The 26,650-nt window shown below is 42.3% G+C and overlaps 1 protein-coding gene across 1 annotated transcript in view; it reads left to right on the top strand.

The window, feature by feature from the left end:
* The first annotated feature begins 302 nt into the window (after positions 1-302).
* The window catches only part of LOC120545406 (metal transporter CNNM3-like), a 29,589-nt gene continuing 3,241 nt past the window's right edge, over positions 303-26,650 (top strand). The window contains 12 exon segments of the mRNA XM_039779699.1: positions 303-1,002; positions 3,646-3,980; positions 6,900-7,076; positions 10,059-10,216; positions 13,971-13,987; positions 13,989-14,074; positions 14,076-14,107; positions 15,713-15,871; positions 19,570-19,739; positions 20,833-20,929; positions 21,527-21,657; positions 23,279-23,408. Coding sequence (XP_039635633.1) covers positions 316-1,002; positions 3,646-3,980; positions 6,900-7,076; positions 10,059-10,216; positions 13,971-13,987; positions 13,989-14,074; positions 14,076-14,107; positions 15,713-15,871; positions 19,570-19,739; positions 20,833-20,929; positions 21,527-21,657; positions 23,279-23,408 — 2,179 coding nt within the window. The 5' untranslated portion in view covers positions 303-315.

Raw genomic sequence — 26,650 nt, forward strand, 5'->3', positions numbered from 1 at the left:
ACACACCGACTGCAATTCGCTGCTTTTTGAGAAGAGGGCGGGTGCAGTTAGCCTAAAATCACAAAAATTCACATTCAAGCCCCAACATGTACAGTTATATCGGTTATATCCATCGTTACGCTTGGTAAGCGTAGAACCAAAATGGCCGCCACGCAGTTCAGTTGCAGTTGTGTTCGTTTTGTTTGGCTGAGCCATGAGCCCAGTGCGTTCCATTTGTCCTCCGGTGTGACGTCGTTCCCAGAACGCCCCGCGGGGGGGCGGGGCCGCAACGGGGCTTGGAGTCACATGAGCAGAGCCAGGCGGACCAATTCCAATATGGTGGCCAGCTTGGCAGGTCTACGGTTCCTGTTGATGATATTGTTGTTCTGCGGGATCAGGTACGGCGCCTGCAGCCAGGAAGCTCCGCTGGTTCTGGGGCTGCGACTGGAAGACCCGACCGGTCTGGTGTGCATGAAGGATCGGATCATCTCGGCGCCAGAAGGAGCCACGTTCAAGCTCCGTCTTTTCGGGACTGAGCTGGATGGAAACTGGACGTGGGTGGCGTTCGCAGGGGCAGCTGGCGGAGCCGCGGGGTCGGTCGGGGATGCGCCTGACCCGTGCGAGCTGGAGTCAAACCGCCAGGAGTCCCCTTTCCAGGTGACGGGTCAAATCACCCAGGACGAGGAAAACAGCCGGCTGGTAGACGTAGAGGTCCGGCAGAGGAGCATCTCTGGCGGCGAGCACACCTACTACCAGCTGTGCGTGCTGAGCGGAGACAAATGGGCTTCTGTGGGCTCGGAAAGACTGCAGATCAGCGGTCCATCCGCAGACTACATCCCGCCGTGGGGTCTGGCCGTGCTGGTCGTGCTGCTGCTTCTGGTCTGCGGGACGCTGAGGATAGTGAACCTGAGCCTGCTGTGGCTGGACCCCGTGGAGCTGTACGTCCTTCACAGCTGCGGATCCGAGGAGGAGAAGCGGGCCGCCAAGCGCCTGGAGCCGATCAGGCGTAGGGGCAACTTCTTGGTAAGTTTCTGAAAACTAGATGGGAAAGCCAACGGCAGCACCTCGTGTATAAAGTTAGATTTGGCGACTACATCCTGGACCACATACCTGTCCTCTGCACATTTTGTATATTCTAAACTTTTGCACACACTCCTCAGCATTTTTGCACATCCTGACCTGCACTATTCAATAAAACCCCTTTTTTTCTTAATGTTATGTTTAAACATGTGGTGGAAGAATCCTTTTAATTAGGCTAAGTGAAAGTACTAATACCACACTGTGAAAGTACTCTTTTTACAAGTAAAAGTAGAACATGTTACTTAAGTAAAAGTCTGTTAAGTATCATCAGGAAAATGTACTTAAAGTATTGAAAGTACTCGAAACAATCAGATTTAACAATTTAGAAACTGGAAACAATCTAAACAGTCGTGTGTTTAATGGTCTAATCTTTTCAGTAGGCCATCATATTGTTGGCTAGTTTAATTTATCAAAAAACATCAGATTTTATAAACTACTAGTGTTTTGTGTGCATAAATCTTAATTTGTGAAGTAACTGAAGCTGTCAGATGAATGTAGTGGAGTAAAAAGTACAATATTTCTCTCTGAAGTGTAGCGGAGTACAGTTGTTTCTGTATTTTATTGTTTGTTATTTCATATAAATGTTTAATATGTTTATGCGTGCACCAACATCAAAGGCAAATTCCTTGTTAGTGCTACTTACTTGGCAATACATCTTTTTATGAGTCTGGTATATAACCCCATATTTATTACACCAGCACCCTTTGCACTATGCACCATTGCACTACTATCTTACTGTCTACACATGTATGTCATTGTGTGGTGGTGTTTTATAGATACTTTTTGGTTTATATCTGTACACAGTAGTCAATGTTTACCTTGTTAAGCTTTTTGTTGTTTTTAGTATTTAGCTGTTATGTCTGTTTCTGTTCAAATACATTGAGCGTTAAGAGTAATCAGAGTCAGATTCACACAGGTCTGATAGTAAAAAGTGAGACTTTCATGTCTTTTGTTGATAATAAAAGCAGCTCGAGGTGCTGTATAAATACTGTGAAAGTACCAAAACGCTCAATCCACAGAGAAATGCGCACAGCCGTAGGGCTGCTCGGTTAAGGAAAAAAACATAATCACGAATATTTCGGTCGATATTTAACACGATTACTCGTTGACTTCTGGAGAGATGTTGCAATTATTGAACTTAAAAAACTGTGGAAAAAGTTACATAAATCAACAGTAAAAAAAACACCTACAACTGTGAAATTTGCCTTAATACTTTACCTATTTAAACTTTATATTTTCATTCAGAACACAAGAGAAAAAAATAAGAGTTTACTTGCAAAACCGTAATGAGCTAAATCATAGTTTTTCTCGATTTATTCTGTTTTTTGTGATCATTAGGAACCAAAATCATAATCGCGATTACATTTCGATTAACTGCACAGCCGGTATTCAGAAACTGTGCCCCTTAAACGAGCCGCCAGGACTTCCGTACGGTTGTGATGTCACAACTATACTACACAGAGGTAGAAAGTGCCGCTACAGTACACATTCCCCGGCTGCAATGACGGAGCAGAGATCCCGAGCTTACATCCACACTGCTATGCTTTCATTTCAAAGCGGCATTTTGAGACAAAAACGATCTCCGTCCTCATGGAGTTTGAGCTCCAGTAGCAGAACTAATCTGCGTCCATATTAACAGGTCTGACATCACACATCACGTTACCGTTCACACACACTGGGCACGTGCGTGCCGCTGTAAACAGGATGTAGATCGTCTGACGTTACTCTGCGGTTGAAAATCATGGGTGTATAAGTTGAAAATACAGAAAATACAATGGTAAAAAAAAGTAAGCGCAGGGATTCATTAGCTTGTACCGACGACGAGGTGGAACTGTTACTGAAAGGTGTGTAAGCTACCTAACCCGACCTGATGAGGCTGACTGAAGTCCTTCGTCGTCTCCGATTTAGGGGCTCGGAAACGCCAGAGTATTATGGACAGGAGGCGTAAATGTAGCAAAAGATATTTCGTTTTTAAACCAAACTGTAGTAGTGTAGATGTAGCCCGAAGACCCGGAAACATTGACCAATCAGAGCAGAGGGTGACTACAGGTATATTCAGACAGACAGTATGAGAAAAGTGTTTTTTTTTTTTTTACATTTTAAAGCGTGTAATAGGGCTGCTCGATTATGGAAAACAATATAATCACGATCATTTCGGTCAATATTGAAATCACGATAATTTAACACGATTACTCATTGACTTCTGGAAAGATTTTGCAGTTATTGAACTTAAAAAAACAGTGGAAAAAGTTACATAAATCAAATAACTGTGAAATTTGCCTTAATACTTTTCCTATTTAAACTTTTATTTTTTCATTCAGAACACAAGAGAAAATAAGAGTTTACTTGCAAAACGTAATGAGCTGAATAATAGTTTTTCTCGATTGTTCTGTTTTTGTGATCATTGGGAGCTGAAATCATAATCACGATTACATTTCGATTTAATTGCACAGCCCTAGCGTGTAAATATGTTCTAGTAGAAACCCAAAATACAACTACGAACCTGAAAACGAGCACAATATGGGACCTTTTTCAAAGCTGATTCTGATGAGATGTATTCCTAAATTGTCTTTTTGTCCATCCCAGACGTGTTCTCTGCTGTTCCTGTGCGCTGTGGGACACTCGGTCCTCGGCGTCCTGCTGTACCGGGCGCTGGGCTCCATCGCCGCGGCCGTGTTCACCAGCGGCCTCCTCATCTTCTTCCTGGCCGAGCTGGGTCCCCACATGCTGTGCTCCGGTTACGGGTTCCAGCTGGCGCCGGCTCTGACCTGGCTGGCCCAGGTTTGCCTGGTGCTCACCTGCCCCCTGTCCTGCCCTCTGGGGCTGATCCTGGACCTGGGCCTGAGGCGGGACATCAGCACCTGTGGGATCAGGGAGAGGACCATGGAGATGATCCGCACAAGCGTCAACGACCCTTACAGGTAAGAAAGACAGTCCTTCCAGAAAAGTTTTTTTGTGATTGTTGCGGGCAAAAATCCTTGATTATGCGGCACGTTTTATTAAAAAAGTGATGGAATATGCTATATATGATATTTATGCAGTTTTATGCGATGGAATTGCGGGAACTTGCAAAAACTGCAGTTTGATGAAAAAGAGAAGAAAAAAAAAAAAGTATATATGCAGTACAGGCCAAAAGTTTGGACACACCTTCTCATTCAATGCGTTTCCTTTTTATTTTCATGACTATTTACATTGTAGATTCTCACTGAAGGCATCAAAACTATGAATGAACACATATGGAATTATGTACTTAACAAAAAAGTGTGAAATAACTGAAAACATGTCTTATATTTTAGATTCTTCAAAGTAGCCACCCTTTTCTTTTTTTTATTAATAAGGGGAAAACTTCCACTAATGAACCCTGACAAAGCACACCTGTGAAGGTAAAACCATTTCAGGTGACTACCTCATGAAGCTCATTGAGAGAACACCAAGGGTTTGCAGAGTTATCAAAAAAGCAAAGGGTGGCTACTTTGAAGAATCTAAAATATAAGACATGTTTTCAGTTATTTCACACTTTTGTTAAGTACATAATTCCATATGTGTTCATTCATAGTTTTGATGCCTTCAGTGAGAATCTACAATATATATATATATATATATATATATATATATATATATATATATATATATATATATATATATATATATATATATATATATATATATATATATATATATTGTAGATTCTCACTGAATATATATATATATATATATATATATATATATATATATATATATATATATATATTTTATACATAACATACACACACACACACACACACACACACACACACACACACACACACACACACACACACACACACACACACACACACACACACACACACACACACAGTTCACAGGCCAAAAGTTTGGACACACCTCATTCAATGTGTTTCTTTATTTTCATGACTATTTACATTGTAGATTCTCACTGAAGACATCAAAACTATGAATGAACACATATGGAATTATGTACTTAACAAAAAAGTGTGAAATAACTGAAAACATGTCTTATATTTTAGATTCCTCAAAGTAGCCACCCTTTGCTTTTTTTGATAACTCTGCAAACCCTTGGTGTTCTCTCAATGAGCTTCATGAGGTAGTCACCTGAAATGGTTTTTATAGATAGATAGATAGATAGATAGATAGATAGATAGATAGATAGATAGATAGATAGATAGATAGATAGATAGATAGATAGATACAGTAGATATAGATGCATGCAGTAGGGGGTCTCTACTCGGCCTCTCTTTGAGCTAAGTGGTCCCTGGCCTAAAAAACATTGAAGACCCCTGCTCTAACCTGGTGCATTATTAAAACTATTAATGTAAATAATTGACCCCGAAGCAGTTAATAAGTGCTTTCTCTAGTGCCGAGGGATTAATGTATACTTAAAGCCACACATCTGTGGAAGTGACCATGTCAGTTTCTTTTCCCTCGCCACGATTTGGCCTGACTTTGGAGCGTTATTTAGCAAGACATGTGGCTTCCTTAGAATCCATCTAGATTAGATTGTCTAGTTTCATTTGATACCGTTATCTCTCTGGCTTTAAAACGGAGCGTCTTTAAAGATCGATCTTGTGAATTTTATGAGTCGATATCCCATCATTCAAATGAAGAGCGATTTGAATTGGAAAATAGATTTTTTTTAAAGTGCTCATATTATGCTTTTTGGCATTTTTCCCTTTCCTTTATTGTGTTATAAATCTTTTTTGTGCATGTTATAGGTTTACAAAGTGAAAAAGCCCAAAGTCCCCCCCAAAGGGACTTACCATCTCCAACAGAAAACACTGTTCACCAACTGCTCCAAACAGCTCTGTTGTAGTCCAGCCTTTACTTCAGAGACAACACATGTTATAATGCTCACCTAGCTGCTAGCATGGCACGCCCTCATACTCTGCTTCTGACTGGCTAGTAGTCCTTACCTAGCTACTGTCAGGGAACGGCCTCATACTCTGCTTCTGACTGGCTAGTAGTCCTTACCTAGGTACTGCAGGACACGCCCTCATACTCTGCTTCTGACTGGCTAGTAGTCCTTACCTAGCTACTGTCAGGACACGCCCTCATACTCTGCTTCTGACTGGCTAGTAGTCCTTACCTAGCTACTGTCAGGGAACGCCCTCATACTCTGCTTCTGACTGGCTAGTAGTCCTTACCTAGGTACTGCAGGACACGCCCTCATACTCTGCTTCTGACTGGCTAGTAGTCCTTACCTAGGTACTGTCAGGGCACGCCCTCATACTCTGCTTCTGACTGGCTAGTAGTCCTTACCTAGCTACTGTCAGGGCACACTCTCATACTCTGCTTCTGACTGGCTAGTAGTCCTTACCTAGGTACTGTCAGGGCTCTCCCTCATACTCTGCTTCTGACTGGCTAGTAGTCCTTACCTAGGTACTGTCAGGGCTCTCCCTCATACTCTGCTTCTGACTGGCTAGTAGTCCTTACCTAGGTACTGCAGGACACGCCCTCATACTCTGCTTCTGACTGGCTAGTAGTCCTTACCTAGCTACTGAGCATGTGCGACTCCCAACAAAGATGTTACAGAAGTTGAGAGGTCTCACTCTGTAGCTAAAACAGAGAGCTCAACACACAGGGTGAAAAGAGGAGCTGCAGCAATGTGCAGTACAACAAAAATATGGTGTCTTTTGAAAATTAAACCATGTAAACCTATTCCGGTACAACGTTTTTTAAATACAATTATGAACCTGAAAATGAGCATAATATGAGCACTTTAAAACCCAGCCCTGCTTCAGATATATAGCGTCGAGTTGCCCTTACGTCATGATGTGTATTTAACGTCTCTCTTCCTTGTCCGTGTCTGATCCCCACCGCAGCGAGTTTGTGAAGGAGGAGTTCAGCCGCGGGATGCTGCGCACTAAGACGGTGGAGGACATCCTGACGCCCCTGAAGGACTGCTTCATGCTGCCCAGCTCGGTCGTGCTGGACTTCTCCACCATGTCTGACATCATGCAGTGCGGGTACACCCGGGTTCCCATCTACGAGGAGGAGAGGTGGGCGGCTTTTTACAGAGCTCTGGCAACCAAAAGCTAGACTCGTGAAAACAATCAATACAGCGACTTAACAGTGCAGACCTTGAACAGTTGTGAGATTCACAGTAGGCCACTCGCCTCTTCTTTGATAAGTTCTGTGTACCAGTGATGCAACGGTACATTTCACTGTGTTGAGTAATACGCCCCAAGTTGCTTCCTCCTTCTCTTTCCTCTTTTCTTTTCATATTGGCATATTTGTTTTACTCCTAATCTTTTGTCCCTTTTTATACTACTTGGAAAACCCTTCATAAACATATTGAACAAAATCAAAAAAAAAAATACTTTTGGATCAGATAGTAGCCTGGGAGGGAGTATTATCTTTTAAGATTCCAGTTGATTTGGTCAAAGATGAGAGTTCATATCATCTTATTGCAGATATATTGGTATCTGTGTATACGTCGGCCGATAAGTAACAATAAAACTGAGGTCTGAGTAAAGGGCACGCTCAGACTACTAAAGGCAATCCACCGATTTTCACCAGGGTGCTGCGTCAGTGGGAGTGGCCCATTTGTGTGACGTCCTGTTGTCTTCTTTATCAGTGTCCCACAAGTAGTCTACATATTTCACAGTTGTTGTTTTCCGTCAGGTCGTTGATAGATCGCAACATTTTCCGACCGCACTTGAAGGCAGCATCCTTTCATGGAGAAAGAGAGAAATAAAAAAGACAGAGCGACTAGTGCTTTGTTGTTGCAGGAAACTGTTCAGAGCTTGTGTTTTGGCGTTTTAAAAGTTCTTGTGGCAGGGATAGAGGCAGCGATGTTTCCTGTTTCCTGTACGGGACTCTCGCACCGCCTCAAAAACACACCGACGAGTCTGATCGCCGCTCACGTGATGGGCAACTGCAGCGTGAAGACGGGTTGTGTTTTTCCAAAAGTTGAATCTGTCTCAAAGTATGGTCTCAAACTGAGATTGGGGGAAACCTGCGCTTTAGAGCTGCAAAGATTAATCGATTAGTTAGATGAACTCTTAAATTAATCGCCAACTATTTTGATAATCGATTAGTCGGTTTGAGTAATTTTTTAAGACAAAAGTAAAAATTCTCTGATTTCAGCTTGTTAAATGTGAATATTGTTCTAGTTTCTTCTCTCCTCTGAGACAGTTAACTGAATATCTTTTGGGTTGTGGACAAAAACAAGACATTGGAGGAGGTCATCTTGGGCTTTTGGGGAAACACTGATCCACATTTTTCACCATTTTTCTGTCGTTTTATAAACCAAACAACTAATCGAATAATCGAGAAAATAATCAACAGATTAATCGACTATGAAAATAATTGTTAGTTTGCAGCCCTTACTGCCTTTTTTTGCCGGGCTGTCTGACGGCTGCCGCAGTGTGTGTGAATGCAGCCTGACGCTAAGCTTGCTTGAAAAGATTTTTTTGGATGTCTAATGTGCACATACAGTACAGGCCAAAAGTTTGGACACACCTTCTCATTCAATGCGTTTCCTTTTTATTTTCATGACTATAACACATTGTAGATTCTCACTGAAGGCATCAAAACTATGAATGAACACATATGGAATTATGTACTTAACAAAAAAGTGTGAAATAACTGAAAACATGTCTTATATTTTAGATTCTTCAAAGTAGCCACCCTTTTGCTTTTTTGATAACTCTGCAAACCCTTGGTGTTCTCTCAATGAGCTTCATGAGGTAGTCACCTGAAATGGTTTTACCTTCACAGGTGTGCTTTGTCAGGGTTAATTAGTGGAAGTTTTTCTCTTATTAATAAAAAAGCAAAGGGTGGCTACTTTGAAGAATCTAAAATATAAGACATGTTTTCAGTTATTTCACACTTTTTTGTTAAGTACATAATTCCATATGTGTTCATTCATAGTTTTGATGCCTTCAGTGAGAATCTACAATGTAAACAGTCATGAAAATAAAGAAACACATTGAACGAGAAGGTCCAAACTTTTGGCCTGTACTGTACGGTTGTTTCAGCAACGTTGAAGTGACTGTAGTTCAACGTAAAGCAGGCCCTAACTACATGTTGAAACAGTCATTTTAATGCTGTTGAAGCCACGATTTCATGTGTTTATCATTTTGTCTTTTTAATCAAATTTGAGATCGGTTTCAATTTAGATCTCTTCCGACCTGCAAATCACCAAATCAATGCCCTCTCTGCATAGGGCTGCACATTTAATCGCAATTTTATCGAAATCGCAATATGGACTAATCGTAATATCCAAATCGCAGCGGGGGTGAAATGTGTCAAACCGTTCTGAGTTAAGTATTGTGGTGCTGCAGAGACGTCCAGGCCTGCAAATCCTATCCCAGACTACAGAAACCATCTTTATTTGGTACAGAGCCTCGCACAAATCACACTTTATTAATTTTACGTTTTTAAATCTTCATATTTTTCAATGACAATGAGAATAAATGATACTAACATGATCATTCCCTCCAATATCGTGAATCATATCGCAATCGCAATATCAGTCAAAGTAATCGCAATTAGATATTTTCCGAATCAGTGCAGCCTCAGTTTTGATGTCTGGACTACTTCTGTCCTGCAAATCACTAAATCAGTGCCCTCTGGTGTCGTAGAATTGCTGCAGTGTAGTTTAGAAGATTAATTTGTTTGGTCTATAAAATGTCAATAAGTAAAAAAAAAAAATGGCCAGGAATCAAATTGATCAAACATTTAGTTTAATGCAAAAGCAAAACGGCAACAAAAAATGTTTTTAGAAATGGGAAGAAGTTAATTTAGTCACTTTGATCCTGCACAAAATAAGTAAAACGATCCCCTTTTGGTTGAACTGTAGAGCGTATCATTTAAAATTTTAGTTTCATATCTTTGTTTTTATCTGCCCAAGTTGTTGTTGTGTGTTTTTGGTCCATTTTGTAGCGGTGTGCTTCCAGTAGATTTGGGATTTGGTTTCTCCACGTGGCAGTACTCGTGGCCACTCGTCAACGTTGTGTCTGATTCTGATTCCCCAGGTCCAACATCGTGGAAATCCTGTACGTGAAGGACTTGGCGCTGGTGGACCCGGACGACTGCACCCCCATGACGACCATCACCAAGTTCTACAACCACCCGCTGCACTACGTCTTCAACGACACCAAGCTGGACGCCATGCTGGAGGAGTTCAAGAAAGGTAGGGGGGCTCGCACTCGCACACAACATACTGTTGCTAGAAAGAGAGCAGGGCTGCTCGATTATGGGAAAAAAAACATAATCACGATTATTTCGGTCAATATTGAAATCACGATAATTTAACACGATTACTCGTTGACTTCTGGAGAGATGTTGCGATTATTGAACTTAAAAAACAGTGGAAAAAGTTAAATAAATCAACAGTAAAAAAAAAAAAACACATACATCTGTGAAATTTGCCGTAATACTTTTCCTATTTTAAACTTTTATTTTTTCATTCAGAACACGAGAGAAAATAAGAGTTTACTTGCAAAACGTAATGAGCTAAATAATAGTTTTTCTCGATTATTCTGTTTTTTGTGATGGTTGGGAGCCAAAATCATAATCGCGATTACATTTCGATTAACTGCACAGCCGGTATTCAGAAACTGCGCCCCTTAAACGAGCCGCCAGGACTTCCGTACGGTTGTGATGTCACAACTATACTATACAGAGGTAGAAAGGGCTGCTCGATTAATTGCACAGCCCTAAAAGAGAGCTTGCTGTGTCATTTTTAAAACTGAAAATGAAAAAGCAACCCATTTTTTTTTTTTTTTTATAGGAGTGGAGAAAGGAATCTTAACCCCCCTGTTGTCCTCGGGTCAAATTTGACCCATTTTGAAAAAGTTTCAATACCAAATTTTCAAAAGAAATAAGGTGGCTGGCTCCCTACAACGCTCTTCACAAGTTTTATTCACTTTTATAGCATTTGGGGGGGAAAAAATGATAATAGAACATTGAAAAAAGTGACGAAATAGCTTAAAAAACGTGGGGGGAAAAAATCACAAAAATTTCAAAAGGTGCATAAAAACGAAAAACTGGAAGTGACAAAAACTTTGAAAAAAGCGAGAGAAACAAATAGGTGGAAAAGCAACAAAAAGTGTCGGAAAAAGACGACCAAAAAAAGTTTTAACTTTTGACCGAGAAAAACAAAAAGTTGCACGTCGACGGGAAGACAACACAAGGGTAAAATCATGGACAAATAAGACATTCAACCTTTTTATTTATTTGGAATTGGACAAAGATTTGATGAATAAATTAGGATAATAGGGACGCAAAAGAAAATACAATTATGTAAAGCTGTTACAAGTACAAGTTTGCAGGTTTAGAACCAGATTTCAAAATTGTCCAAGAGGCAAAATTGACTTGATTTCAAGAAAGTGCGGTAATTTAGTCCAGGAGTCTGGCGCATTAAAACCAAAAGTGTCTGCGTGCCTAGTCTATATATCGACGACATTTCATTTCCGCGATTGCTCCTGTGCCGCCAGAAGATCCGCTGGATGTTTGTCTTGTCGGCCGAATGTCCCGTCCCCTTCCTCTGTCTCTGTGTTGGCGTTCTAACCTCCGGCTGATTTGTGAGGACTATGGTTAACTGCTCCTCAGATCTCTGCAGGGTAAATCCAGACAGCTAGCTAGACTATCTGTCCAATCGGAGTTTCCTGTTGCACGACTAAAACAACTTTTGAACGTACAGTACAGGCCAAAAGTTTGGACACACCTTCTCATTCAATGTGTTTCTTTATTTTCATGACTATTTACATTGTAGATTCTCACTGAAGGCATCAAAACTATGAATGAACACATATGGAATTATGTACTTAACAAAAAAGTGTGAAATAACTGAAAACATGTCTTATATTTTAGATTCTTCAAAGTAGCCACCCTTTGCTTTTTGATAACTCTGCAAACCCTTGGTGTTCTCTCAATGAGCTTCATGAGGTAGTCACCTGAAATGGTTTTACCTTCACAGGTGTGCTTTGTCAGGGTTAATTAGTGGAAGTTTTTCCCTTATTAATAAAAAGCAAAGGGTGGCTACTTTGAAGGATCTAAAATATAAGACATGTTTTCAGTTATTTCACACTTTTTTGTTAAGTACATAATTCCATATGTGTTCATTCATAGTTTTGATGCCTTCAGTGAGAATCTACAATGTAAATAGTCATGAAAATAAAAATAAAACACATTGAATGAGAAGGTGTGTCCAAACTTTTGGCCTGTACTGTACACACGTTCCACCAAAACAAGTTCCTTCCTGTGGCCGGGTTGGCTCACCGGGTAGAGCAGGCGCACATATACTTCGAGGCTTATGCCTCAATGTCCAGGGTTCGAGTTCGACCTGTGTTGATTTTCTGCGTGTCTTCCCCCCCCTCTCTCCCTCCTTTCTCACCTAGCTGTCCTATCAATTAAAGGTGGAAAAGCCCAAATAAATAATCTTAAAAAATAAATTCCTTCTATTAGAGGCTGTTTAGCAGAGGCACCGCAGGTTCTCCCGCTTATTCCCAAAACTGTCGGTCCGGTCTGGCAGCGAAACTGCATGCCAAACTCTCCAACCATGAAACACTTTGAACGATAATGACAGACCGTGTTTTTGTGGCAATTATTGTCAATGAATCTTTTTAGACTTTTTGGGAGTTGCGTTGCAGTGTCTGCAGTTGTTGTCAATGCTGGAACTTTTTCTGCAGGATTAAATCGGGTTTTTTCACCGTCTGAAGGGTTGAGCACATGCATCAGCATTTGTACAGTATTAGACTTCAGATACAGTATTAGGGGACCACTAATGTCTGTATAAAAGAGACTTCAGATACAGTATTAGGGGACCACTAATGTCTGTATAAAAGAGACTTCAGATACAGTATTAGGGGACCACTAAGGTCTATATAAAAGAGACTTCAGATACAGTATTAGGGGACCACTAAGGTCTATATTAAAAGAGACTTCAGATACAGTATTAGGGGACCACTAAGGTCTATATAAAAGAGACTTCAGATACAGTATTAGAGGACCACTAAGGTCTGTATATAAAAGAGACTTCAGATACAGTATTAGGGGACCACTAAAAGTCTATAAAAGAGACTTCAGATACAGTATTAGGGGACCACTAAGGCCTATATAAAAGAGACTTCAGATACAGTATTAGGGGACCACTAAGGCCTATATAAAAGAGACTTCAGATACAGTATTAGGGGACCACTAAGGTCTATATAAAAGAGACTTCAGATACAGTATTAGGGGACCACTAAGGTCTATATTAAAGAGACTTCAGATACAGTATTAGGGGACCACTAAGGTCTATATAAAAGAGACTTCAGATACAGTATTAGGGCACCACTAAGGCCTATATAAAAGAGACTTCAGATACAGTATTAGAGGACCACTAAGGTCTGTATAAAAGAGACTTCAGATACAGTATTAGGGGACCACTAAGGTCTATATAAAAGAGACTTCAGATACAGTATTAGGGGACCACTAAGGTCTATATAAAAGAGACTTCAGATACAGTATTAGGAGACCACTAAGGTCTATATAAAAGAGACTTCAGATACAGTATTAGGGGACCACTAAGGTCTATATAAAAGAGACTTCAGATACAGTATTAGGGGACCACTAAGGCCTATATAAAAAGAGACTTCAGATACAGTATTAGGGGACCACTAAGGTCTATATAAAAGCATCCAAAAACAGCATGTCCTATGACCTTTTAAGCCTGAAAACAGAGCCAGGTGGAGGTAAAGAAGTCTAGTTTTCTCTCAGAACACTTAAATTAAAATATGCTGAAAGATTATTATGGAATCTACCCAATCAACAACCTACCCCAGTGTTAAATGGAAAAAATATTTTTTTTTATTTGAATGAATTGACCCTTTTACTGAAGAATGATCTCTTTGGAATAAAGTTTCCTGACGGAGTATTTTTCTGATCTCTCCTCTTTCTACCAGGCAACTCTCACATGGCGGGACGTGCAGAAGGTAAACAAGGGGAGGGCGCGACCCTTTCTGACGATTGAGCTGGGATGGGGGACGCGGGAGGAGGAGAGGGAAGAGAAGAATCCTGGAATCGGAGTCCGATGGATACCGTAAGTTCCTTTTAATGTAAAATCTGTTTCTTCATGTAGCATCTGGTGTCTTTTTAATAAAGCGTTCCACCTCCTCCTGCAGCGGTGGAATGTAACTAAGTACATTTACTCCAGTACTGTACTCAAGTACACATGTTGAGGTACTTGTACTTTTGTTGGAGTTTTTTCTTTTCATGCCACTTTCTACTTCTACTCCGCTACATCTCAGACTGTACTCAAGTACAAATGTTGAGCTAATGTTGAGGAGAAATATTGTACTTTTTACTCCGCTACATTCATCTGTTCCAGCTTTAGTTACTAGTTACTTTAGTTACTCCGCTACATTCATCTGTTACAGCTTTAGTTACTAGTTACTTTAGTTACTCCGCTACATTCATCTGTTACAGCTTTAGTTACTAGTTACTTTTTTTAGTTACATCTGCATTCATCTGTTCCAGCTTTAGTTACTAGTTACTTTAGTTACTAGTTACTTTAGTTACTCCACTACATTCATCTGTTCCAGCTTTAGTTACTAGTTACTTTAGTTACTCCGCTGCATTCATCTGTTCCAGCTTTAGTTACTAGTTACTTTAGTTACTAGTTACTTTACATGTTAAGATTCCTGCACACAGAACACATGTAGTTTATAAATCTGATGTCTGATTCTAAAGTAAACTAGCCGACAATATAACGGACTACAAGTCCAGCTGACATGATGAGACCATTACCACACAGCTGGTTGGATCCTCTCCAATTTCTAAAATGTTTCTGCATTAAGTACTTTTACCTTTTAATACTTTAAATAAATTTTCCTGACGATACTTGCATACTTTTTACTTATATATATATATATAGGTTATGCTCTCATAAAACAATGGATTGTAAAGTTTGTAAGTACACCAGAAGTTTATGTAAATAACACTTGCCTGCTGGCTTCTGCTCTCTGCTGTTGTTGTTGCTGCTGTGAGACGAGTGCTTAGGGTCGTCTACAAATTACAACACCAAAAAGAGATGCAACAAAAATATGTTTTAATTTAACTTATTTTTTAAAGTAAGTGCTGTAATATAACTAGCAGGAGACAAGTAATAATTGAGGTAAGTTTGGAGACATTACCTTATTTAATCATTAAATTAATAAATATCTTTTTTGTATCTCTTTTTGGTGTAGTAATTTGTAGACGGCCCTAAGCACTCGTCTAACTGCAGGTAGCCGCAGCAACAGCAACAGAGAGCAGAAGCCAGCAGGCAAGTGTTCATAAACTTCTGGTGTACTTACAAACTTTCCAATCCATTGTTTTATGAGAGCATAACCTATATATACTAGTGTAGACCTTTGGTATCATTTCGGGCATTATTAGTGGGGTCATTTAAGAGATACAAACGTGGGTCCATTAGCCCCTGCGCTAAGCTACTCAGCGGCTAACGCTACTCTAGCTAACTCTCCCAATGGTAGACCCAGGTGAAAAAAGCTTCTGGGGGGGTGTTTGGCTCGAGGTCATGGTGCAAAGGACCCTAGGGTGAATTACTCCGAACCATCACTTTAAGTCCGACTCGAATCCGAGTCTCAGACTCGAGTCCCCATCTCTGGTAAAGCATCTGAGTACTTGTCCCCCCCCCCTTCTGCAGTAGACAGGAAGGTGAAGCGTCCTCTCGCTCCGCTGGAGATCCCTCTGGAGCCGCGCGGCGTCACCGACGAGTTCTCTCTCTTCAAGCCTCCCGAAGGAGACGCCAAGATCAGGACCTCGCCACAGCTGCTGCTCGCCACGCACCGCTTCCTGTCCAGAGGTGGGTCTGTTACTGTGGGTTACAGTGGTTGGGTTACTGTGTGTGTGTGTGTGTGTGTGTTGTGTGTGTGCGCACATAGGCGCCGATTGATGTTTTTGTAATCGCGACCAGTAGCTCGAGCGTGACGTCACATCCGTGTCGAAAAACGAATAACCGCGGGGTCGTTGCGTTCTTTTTGTCACACGATACTACGAGTCGGAGAAAAGATGGATTTTTGGAACATTTTTAGTAACATTTAGGATTCTATTCACCCAGTTATTGACATATTAGACACACATATATTTCACAGTTTAATAAATGAAAATTACGTTTTGATTAACTGCTTTCTGCTCAAGACTCGGCTTAAAGCCAGTGTTGTCATAGCAACCGAGCGTCTCTAGCCAATTTCAGCTGCACAAGCTACAAAATAACTAATGAGGCGGTATTTAACTCCTAATAAGACTGTAGAGACATGCCTATAGGTAGCAGTATACAGCGCTATGTTTAACTCCTAATAAGACTGTAGTGACATGCCTGTAGGTAGCAGTATACAGCGCTATGTTTAACTCCTAATAAGACTGTAGAGACATGCCTATAGGTAGCAGTATACAGCGCTATGTTTAACTCCTAATAAGACTGTAGAGACATGCCTATAGGTAGCAGTATACAGCGCTATGTTTAACTCCTAATAAGACTGTAGAGACATGCCTATAGGTAGCAGTATACAGCGCTATGTTTAACTCCTAATAAGACTGTAGAGACATGCCTATAGGTAGCAGTATACAGCGCTATGTTTAACTCCTAATAAGACTGTAGAGACATGCCTATAGGTAGCAGTATACAGTGCTATGTGTACGACTTCTTCATTTGGTTACAACAAAGACAAAAGTGCTTAAAATTGTAGAAAACCACAATGTTTACTACGTGTGATGCAAGACGTAGCCATCTTTGAAAGTGAGACTTGACGAGTCGTAAATACGACCTCGGGGGGGGGGGGGCGTTCTTTTTGCAACTTCCGGGTCGTAACTCCGGAAAACAACTCGTAAAACGACTTCGGACAAAAAGAACGCACCATAACTTGATAATAAAGCTGTAAAGATGGCTATCTTTCAACTCAGGACAGCGCCACTTCTCACAGATACAGACAGGACTGGACATGAGAAGTTTAACTGACCACCAACTACCGCTGACCTGACGGAGCACCACGACCGGACGCTCGCGGTGCTCCGTATCCAGCGCTCAGTCACCTATTCTGGGGTAGACCCTATCAACCGCGATCAGCTTGGTGGGAAATTAAGAACTCTGCACTGGTGGTGGATGTAGGTTTTGCTTTTTTAATAACAAATCTGTCCATTTAATTCTCACTCTGATTACCTAACGCACATGCACGCACTGTATAGTGGGGGGGATGGAGGCGTTTTCATCCGAGAGACGCTGTGATTGGTGGATAGGATATAGAGCAGGGGGACTGACAGCGACACAACCAATCACATTATGACAATGTTTAATTTTAAATGAATGCAGCCTACTGGCAGTCTGGCACGAGTGGGTGCTCACGGTATCGGCGTGTGTGTGTGTGTGTGTGTGTGTGTGTGTGTGTGTGTGTGTGTGTGTGTGTGTGTGTGTGTGTGTGTGTGTGTGTGTGTGTGTGTGTGTGTGTGTGTGTGTGTGTGTGTGTGTGTGTGTGTGTGTGTGTGTGTGTGTGTGTGTGAGAGATTATCTGTGAATTTTTACTTCACCGTTCAGAAACGTTTGTAATCTTGTGCCACAGACTCTTGGTCCCGGTCCGATGTCCTCAGGACTTCTCTAGATATCCTCAGGACTTCTCTAGATATCCTCAGGACTACTCTAGATGTCCTTAGGACTTCTCTAATGTCCTCAGGACTTCTCTAGATGTCCTTAGGACTTCTCTAATGTCCTCAGGACTTCTCTAATGTCCTCAGGACTTCTCTAGATATCCTCAGGACTACTCTAGATGTCATCAGGACTCCTCTAATGTCCTCAGGACTTCTCTAGATGTCCTCAGGACTTCTCTAATGTCCTCAGGACTACTCTAGATGCCCTCAGGACTTCTCTAGATGTCATCAGGACTCCTCTAATGTCCTCAGGACTTCTCTAGATGTCCTCAGGACTTCTCTAGATGTCCTCAGGACTACTCTAGATGCCCTCAGGACTTCTCTAGATGTCCTCAGGACTACTCTAGATGTCCTCAGGACTTCTCTAGATGTCCTCAGGACTACTCTAGATGTCCTCAGGACTTCTCTAGATGTCCTCAGGACTACTCTAGATGTCCTCAGGACTTCTCTAGATGTCCTCAGGACTACTCTAGATGCCCTCAGGACTTCTCTAGATGTCCTCAGGACTACTCTAGATGTCCTCAGGACTACTCTAGATGCCCTCAGGACTTCTCTAGATGCCCTCAGGACTTCTCTAGATGTCCTCAGGACTACTCTAGATGTCCTCAGGACTACTCTAGATGTCTTCAGGACTTCTCTAGATGTCCTTAGGACTTCTCTAGATGTCCTCAGGACTACTCTAATGTCCTCAGGACTTCTCTAGATGTCCTCAGGATTACTCTAATGTCCTCAGGACTACTCTAGATATCCTCAGGACTTCTCTAGATATCCTCAGGACTACTCTAATGTCCTCAGGACTTCTCTAGATATCCTCAGGACTTCTCTAGTGGTCTCAGGACTACTATCAACATCCTCAGCACTACTCTATGTCTCCTCTAACGTCCTCAGGCCAATGTCCTCAGGAATCCTTCTAGATATCCTCAGGACTCCTCTAATGTCCTACACTTCTAGTACTTCTCTAGATGCCCTCAGGACTTCTCTAGATGCCCTCAGGACTACTCTAGATGCCCTCAGGACTTCTCTAGATGTCCTCAGGACTACTCTAGATGTCCTCAGGACTACTCTAGATGCCCTCAGGACTACTCTAGATGCCCTCAGGACTTCTCTAGATGCCCTCAGGACTTCTCTAGATGCCCTCAGGACTTCTCTAGATGTCCTCAGGACTTCTCTAGATGTCCTCAGGACTACTCTAATGTCCTCAGGACTTCTCTAGATGTCCTCAGGATTACTCTAATGTCCTCAGGACTACTCTAGATATCCTCAGGACTACTCTAGATGTCCTCAGGACTTCTATAGATGTCCTCAGGACTACTCTAATGTCCTCAGGACTACTCTAGATGTCCTCAGGACTACTCTAGATGTCCTCAGGACTTCTCTAGATGCCCTCAGGACTACTCTAATGTCCTCAGGACTACTCTAATGTCCTCAGGACTTCTCTAGATGTCGTCAGGACTACTCTAATGTCCTCAGGACTTCTCTAGATATCCTCAGGACTACTCTAGATGTCCTCAGGACTACTCCTAGATGTCCTCAGGACTTCTATAGATATCCTCAGGACTACTCTAATGTCCTCAGGACTACTCTAATGTCCTCAGGACTTCTCTAGATATCCTCAGAACTACTCTAGATGTCCTCAGGACTACTCTAGATGTCCTCAGGACTACTCTAGATGTCCTCAGGACTACTCTAGATGTCCTCAGGACTTCTCTAGATGTCTGAATGCTCTTTGATGATTTTAGGTTGTAGTGATTATGTCCCCCTTACACGTTATAATTCAGCTAAACTGCTACAAGTTCTGTGAGATCTGGTTGTCTCGCCGTATGTGAACCGTAGCCCGTGTCTCTGACCTTTTGACCCCTGCAGAGGTGTCCCACTTCAGCCCCGGCCGCGTGTCGGAGAAGGTCCTGTTCCACCTGCTCCGTCACCCCAGCGTCAACCAGGAAGTGCACTTTGATCCAAACAACCGGCTGAGCCCGGGTCACTATCTCTACACGCGCAACCACCCGGTCGACTATTTCATCCTGCTGCTGCAGGTATGTGCGCACGTCCACACACGTTTGTCGCTAATGAAGCCAACTCTCAGTCGTACCTTTTGCTGTCCTAACCCTGCAGGAAGGGGACAAGTATTGAGTTTTTATTTTTCCTGCAGGGAAAATAACAGAACATATTGATTTTATAAGAGACAATTTGGACATTATTCTGTTCATCTTAGACATAAATTTGAGACATTTAAAAAAAAAAAAAAACTTTTTAATTGTTTTTTTTAAGCAGATTACAGTTTTACGTCTCAGGATAAATCAATAGAAGCACATATGAAGTAGTTGTATATACATGTATAAAAACATGGTGTGGAAGATGAGTAAATTGAGTCAATTAAAAAGACTGTTTGATCCTGCTGCTGCAGGTATGCGTGCATGTTCACACACGTCTGCCACTCAGTTAGCTTTCAGTCGTACCTTTCTGCTTTCCTACTTTCCAAGAAAGAGATCAATGATATGAGAATATGATCTATGAGCGTATATTGCAGATATGCAATGACAGAACATATAGATATACAAGTGACAATTGTACATCTCACGATACATAAATATAAGCACGTATGAAATAGTGGCGTATATAAATATGTATAAAGCAAGATGTGAAAGATAAGTACAGAATGCAGAAATAAGTAAATTAAAGAGACTTAACATTGTTAAAATAAAGATACATCAAAGAACTAATATAACACAACCTAAGCATTAACAAAAAAAGAAGACATTGGTGAGTTATTGGTACTTGAAGGTATCTACATAAGAGTGACATGACACTGTCATGAACACACAAACCATAACCATAACTTAAAACTGAATGTCACTTACTAAAAGAAGTGACTTCATGACTTGTTTATAATATTTATGACACATTCATGACAGTCTTTGGCAGTGTCCTTTTTATTTATTCAACAGAAAACATTTAAATATTAAAACATTTTGACATTGAAGTCTTTGTGTGTGTCTGTGTGTGTGTGTGTGTGTGTGTGTGTGTGTGTGTGTGTGTGTGTGTGTGTGTGTGTGTGTGTGTGTGTGTGTGTGTGTGTGTGTGTGTGTGTGTGTGTGTGTGTGTGTGTGTGTGTGTGTGTGTGTTCAGGGTCGTGTGGAGGTGGAGATCGGTAAAGAGGGGCTGAAGTTTGAGAACGGAGCGTTTACTTACTACGGCATGTCTGCGCTCACGCTGCCATCTTCAGGTGAGATCCAGAATAACAGTTTCATCATTTAGTATGACGTCATCGCATGAAGCACACAGCTGGTCAAGGGAATGGTGATGATGCAGTTTTACGTGTGTGTGTGTGTGTCTCTCTCTCTGTGTGTGTGTGTGTGTGTGTGTGTGTGTGTGTGTGTGTGTGTGTGTGTCTCTCTCTCTGTGTCTGTGTGTGTGTGTGTGTGTGTGTGTGTGTGCTCTCTGTGTCTGTGTGTGTGTGTGTTTGTCTGTGTGTGTGTGTGTCTCTCTCTCTGTGTCTGTCTGTCTGTCTGTCTGTATCTGTGTGTGTGTGTGTGTCTGTGTGTGTGTGTCTGTCTCTCTCTGTGTGTGTGTCTCTGTGTGTCTGTGTCTGTCTGTCTCTGTGTCTGTGTGTGTGTGTGTGTGTGTGTCTGTGTGTGTATGTATCTCTGTGTGTGTGTCTCTGTGTATGTCTCTCTCTGTCTCTGTGTGTGTGTGTGTGTCTGTGTGTGTGTGTGTGTGTCTCTCTGTGTGTGTGTGTGTCTCTGTGTGTATGTGTGTGTGTGTGTGTGTGTGTGTGTGTGTCTCTCTGTGTGTGTGTGTGTCTCTGTGTGTGTGTTTGCAGTGCACCAGTCTCCCGTGTCGACGCAGCGTCACTCTCCCAGCGATCCCTTTGAGTCAGCAGACGCTACGAGCCCATCCAACTACTGTCCCGACTACACCGTCCGAGCTCTCACCGACCTGCAGCTAATACGGGTGAGTGTGTATCTGTGTGTATCTGTGTGTAGTCTATAGTCTGTGATCGCCTCGTTGCTGACGGAAATTCCGCCAGATTTCCCTCATTTCGGCCGGATGTGCGTCCCCTTCCTCTGTCTCTGTGTTGGCGTTCTAACAACCGGTGGATTTGTGAGGACTCTGGTTAGCTCTAGGGCTGTGCTCGATTGAAGAGATTCTTAGTCGACTAGCACTCATTCAGTTGTATTGACTAATTGATTAGTTGATTTAATCGACAGATCTGTAAATCTGAGTTTCTCCGCAAAGAGTCATGCTAAAAGTCATTCAAAAGCGTGCCAGGTTGCTCAGTGGTTAGAGCAGGTGCACATATACTTAGAGGTTTATGCCTCGATGCAGAGGTCCAGGGTTCGAATCCGACCTGTGACGATTTCCTGCATGTCTTCCCCCCCACCTCTCTCTCTCTCTCCCCCCTTTCTCCCCTAGCTGTCCTGTCAAAATAAAGGCAGAAAAGCCAAACAAATAATAATAATAATAAAAAAAAGAGTCATGCAAAAGCACCACTTAAATTCTTGCGTTGAACAGAGATGTGCTCGTACGTTTCTTCGGAAATAAGTCATTCAGCATGAAAACAGCATCAAACATGACTAATGGACTAAAGAAATCTAAGTTGACTAAGACCAAAACGACCGATTAGTTGACTAATCGACTAATCGGGAGCAACCCTAGTTAGCTGCTCCTCAGATCTCTGCAGGGTAAATCCAGACAGCTAGCTAGACTATCTGTCCAATCTGAGTCTTCTGTTGCACGATTAAAACAACTTTTGAACGTACACACGTTCCACCAAAACAAGTTCCTTCCAGAGGCTATCTTGCAGAGGTGCCGTGGCTCCGCCCGGAGCTTAGCCCCGCCCACGATGATTGTGATTGGTTTAAAGAAATGCCGATAAACCAGAGCACGTTCTTCTCCCTCCTTGGCAGCGCTGCTGTGTGAACTAGCCAGACCTTCCTCGGCAGCGCTGTGGAGGAAGGTCTGACAAAGCGAGACTAATTTGTGTGTGTCTGTGTGTGTCATTCAGCAGTAGTGCAATCTAACGACATACATTTACTTACTTAAGTATAAATTCAAGGTACTTGTATTTTAATTTGATACTTTATACTTCTACTCCACTCAATTCTGAGATAAATATTGCACTTTTTTTTACTGCACAACTGTGGAAGCAAATAAGAGACAAAAGTATTTGAATTTTAAAAACCACAGAATAATTATATTGAAATATTTTACTTTACCATGCATCTGAATTAGTTTGTTCTGAATTCACCTTTTTTTAAATCAAAATATGAAATTTCTTAATTTCATTTTTTTTTTTAAATCTTTCTCAATGGTCACAAATTCAGATCCAAAAATTAAAGTTAAAAAATACTTAGTTTTAATTTTCAAACCACTTTCTTGGATCACATGACTGACATACTTTGCTCTGATAGGCCAGAAGTCACTTCGATTACATTTAATCTTTTAAAAAGCCTCTTGGATCAGCTGGAAAATGCCTCGTCACAAAGCTGAAAACTGTCCTGTGAGAACCAGGCATCTCTAAAAACAGAGTGTGTAGAGGCTTTAGAAAAAATCCCTTTGTTTTGTTTTGTAGGTGACCCGTCTCCAGTATCTGAACGCTCTCATGGCGTCGCGGGTCGGTCCGAGCCCAGATCCTCCCGAGATTAAGATCCTGCCCAACAGTCAGACCAAGCTGCTCAACGAGAGAAACGCCACGCAACAAGGTAGCTTTCCTCAAAGCGCTCCAGGGTCCGCTGCACCCGAGGTCTCCGCGCTGACATCTATTACTGATGATAGATCGCTACGGGTGTCACGGTTTCCTACATTTTGATTACTGAAACCAGAAGCAGGATCGGCATTTCCACCAGTATTTATTTTCGTCTACTTGCGCACATCCGAATAAAAACAACAGCAGACACAGCGTAGCTTAGCGGCTGGTAGCATGCAGCTATAGACACAGGCTATTGTTAGCTTAGCGGCTGGTAGCATGCAGCTATAGACACAGGCTATTGTTAGCTTAGCGGCTGGTAGCATGCAGCTAAAGACACAGGCTATTGTTAGCTTAGCGGCTGGTAGCATGCAGCTATAGACACAGGCTATTGTTAGCTTACCGGCCGGTAGCATGCAGCTATAGAGACAGGGTAACTTTAGCTTACCTGCTGGTAGCATGCAGCTAAAGACATAGGGTAATGTTAGCTTACCGGCTGGTAGCATGCAGCTAAAGACACAGGGTAATGTTAGCTTACCGGCTGGTAGCATGCAGCTAAAGACACAGGGTAACGTTAGCTTACCAGCTGGTAGCATGCAGCTAAAGACACAGGCTATTGTTAGCTTAGCGGCTGGTAGGATGCAGTTATAGACACAGGCTATTGTTAGCTTAGCGGCTGGTAGCATGCAGCTATAGACACAGGCTATTGTTAGCTTAGCGGCTGGTAGCATGCAGCTAAAGACACAGGCTATTGTTAGCTTAGCGGCTGGTAGGATGCAGTTATAGACACAGGCTATTGTTAGCTTAGCGGCTGGTAGCATGCAGCTATAGACACAGGCTATTGTTAGCTTAGCGGCTGGTAGCATGCAGCTATAGACACAGGCTATTGTTAGCTTAGCGGCTGGTAGCATGCAGCTATAGAGACAGGGTAACTTTAGCTTTCCGGCTGGTAGCATGCAGCTAAAGACATAGGGTAATGTTAGCTTACCGGCTGGTAGCATGCAGCTAAACACAGGGTAACTTTAGCTTACCGGCTGGTAGCATGCAGCTAAACACAGGGTAACTTTAGCTTACCGGCTGGTAGCATGCAGCTAAATATACAGGGTAATGTTAGCTTACCGGCTGGTAGCATGCAGCTAAAGACACAGGGTAACGTTAGCTTACCGGCTGGTAGCATGCAGCTAAAGACACAGGCTATTGTTAGCTTAGCGGCTGGTAGGATGCAGTTATATACACAGGCTATTGTTAGCTTAGCGGCTGGTAGCATGCAGCTATAGACACAGGCTATTGTTAGCTTAGCGGCTGGTAGCATGCAGCTAAAGACACAGGCTATTGTTAGCTTAGCGGCTGGTAGGATGCAGTTATAGACAGAGGCTATTGTTAGCTTAGCGGCTGGTAGCATGCAGCTATAGACACAGGCTATTGTTAGCTTAGCGGCTGGTAGCATGCAGCTATAGACACAGGGTAATGTTAGCTTAGCGGCTGGTAGCATGCAGCTATAGAGACAGGGTAACTTTAGCTTTCCGGCTGGTAGCATGCAGCTAAAGACATAGGGTAATGTTAGCTTACCGGCTGGTAGCATACAGCTAAACACAGGGTAACTTTAGCTTACCGGCTGGTAGCATGCAGCTAAACACAGGGTAACTTTAGCTTACCGGCTGGTAGCATGCAGCTAAACATAGGGTAACTTTAGCTTACCGGCAGGTAGCATGCAGCTAAAGACACAGGGTAACTTTAGCTTACCGGCTGGTAGCATGCAGCTAAAGACACAGGGTAACGTTAGCTTACCGGCTGGTAGCATACAGCTAAAGACACAGGGTAACGTTAGCTTACCGACTGGTAGCATGCAGCTAAATATACAGGGTAATGTTAGCTTACCGGCTGGTAGCATGCAGCTAAAGACACAGGCTACCGTTAGCTTACCGGCTGGTAGCATGCAGCTAAATATACAGGTTAACATTAGCTTAGGGGTAGCCAGCAGCTGCTGAAGCTTTCTATGGACAGGACTCCATGGAGCGTTTATGTGCACCTCGTTAAACTCATGGTGCTTTTAATTGCACCTTGTAAACTCTGAGAAACTCAACTGTTTTTAGAAAGTACTCTTCTGCCGTCTGGTGGCTCGATTGTGGCATTGCCATCAGGAGGTCAAATTGAAAAGATTTAATCGAATCATGACCTTTAAAATCAAAAGTCAAGGCATATATAGGCGTATAGCACTTTTCAGCTACAAGGCATTTCAAAGTGTGTTACATGAAACCTTAACGAGCAGTTTACAACAATGGAGAGTCAAATGAAATCGTGGATTTTAAGAGCCGTGACACCCCTGCAGTCTAAATCACACATGAATACCAACGTCTTTGTAGTATTCTTACTGCACTTTTCTGTTTTGCTTTCAGCTGAACTAATATAATTTTCTCTTTTCTTTCCCTCCTTGCGTGCCTCCATGCCTGTCTTCTTGTCTCTCCTCTGGCCCGTCCAGAGTTCCCCGTAAACTTTTCTTTCTTTGATACCATTGAGAACTACTGTTAGTATTTTTTTGTGCATGAGGTAAATGAAATGCAGCCTGTCTGTGGCATGACAGCAGACACAGACTGTACAATACAGCACATTCAGTCTCACAGAAACACAAAGACACACACACACACACACACACAGACACACACACACACACAGACACACACACACACACACACACACACACACACACACACACACACACACACACACACACACACACACACACACACACAGAGACACACACACACACACACAGAGACACACACACACAGAAACACACACACATAGACACACACACACACACACACACACAGAGACACACACAGAGACACACACACACACACACACACACACACACACACAGACACACACACACACACACACACACACACACACAGAGACACAGACAGACAGACAGACAGAGACACACACACAGACAGACAGAGACACACACTCAGACACACAGACAGACAGAGACACACACAGACAGAGACACACACAGACAGAGACACAGACCGAGACCCACACAGACAGACAGACAGACAGACAGACAGACAGACAGACAGACAGACAGACAGACAGACAGACAGACACACACACACACAGACAGACAGACAGAGACACTAACCGACAGACACACACACAGACAGAGACACACACACACACACACAGACAGACAGAGACACACACAGACAGACAGACAGAGACACACACAGACAGACAGACAGAGACACACACACA

This window comes from Perca fluviatilis, chromosome 17 (assembly GCF_010015445.1).
Source record: "Perca fluviatilis chromosome 17, GENO_Pfluv_1.0, whole genome shotgun sequence".
NCBI lineage: Eukaryota > Metazoa > Chordata > Actinopteri > Perciformes > Percidae > Perca > Perca fluviatilis.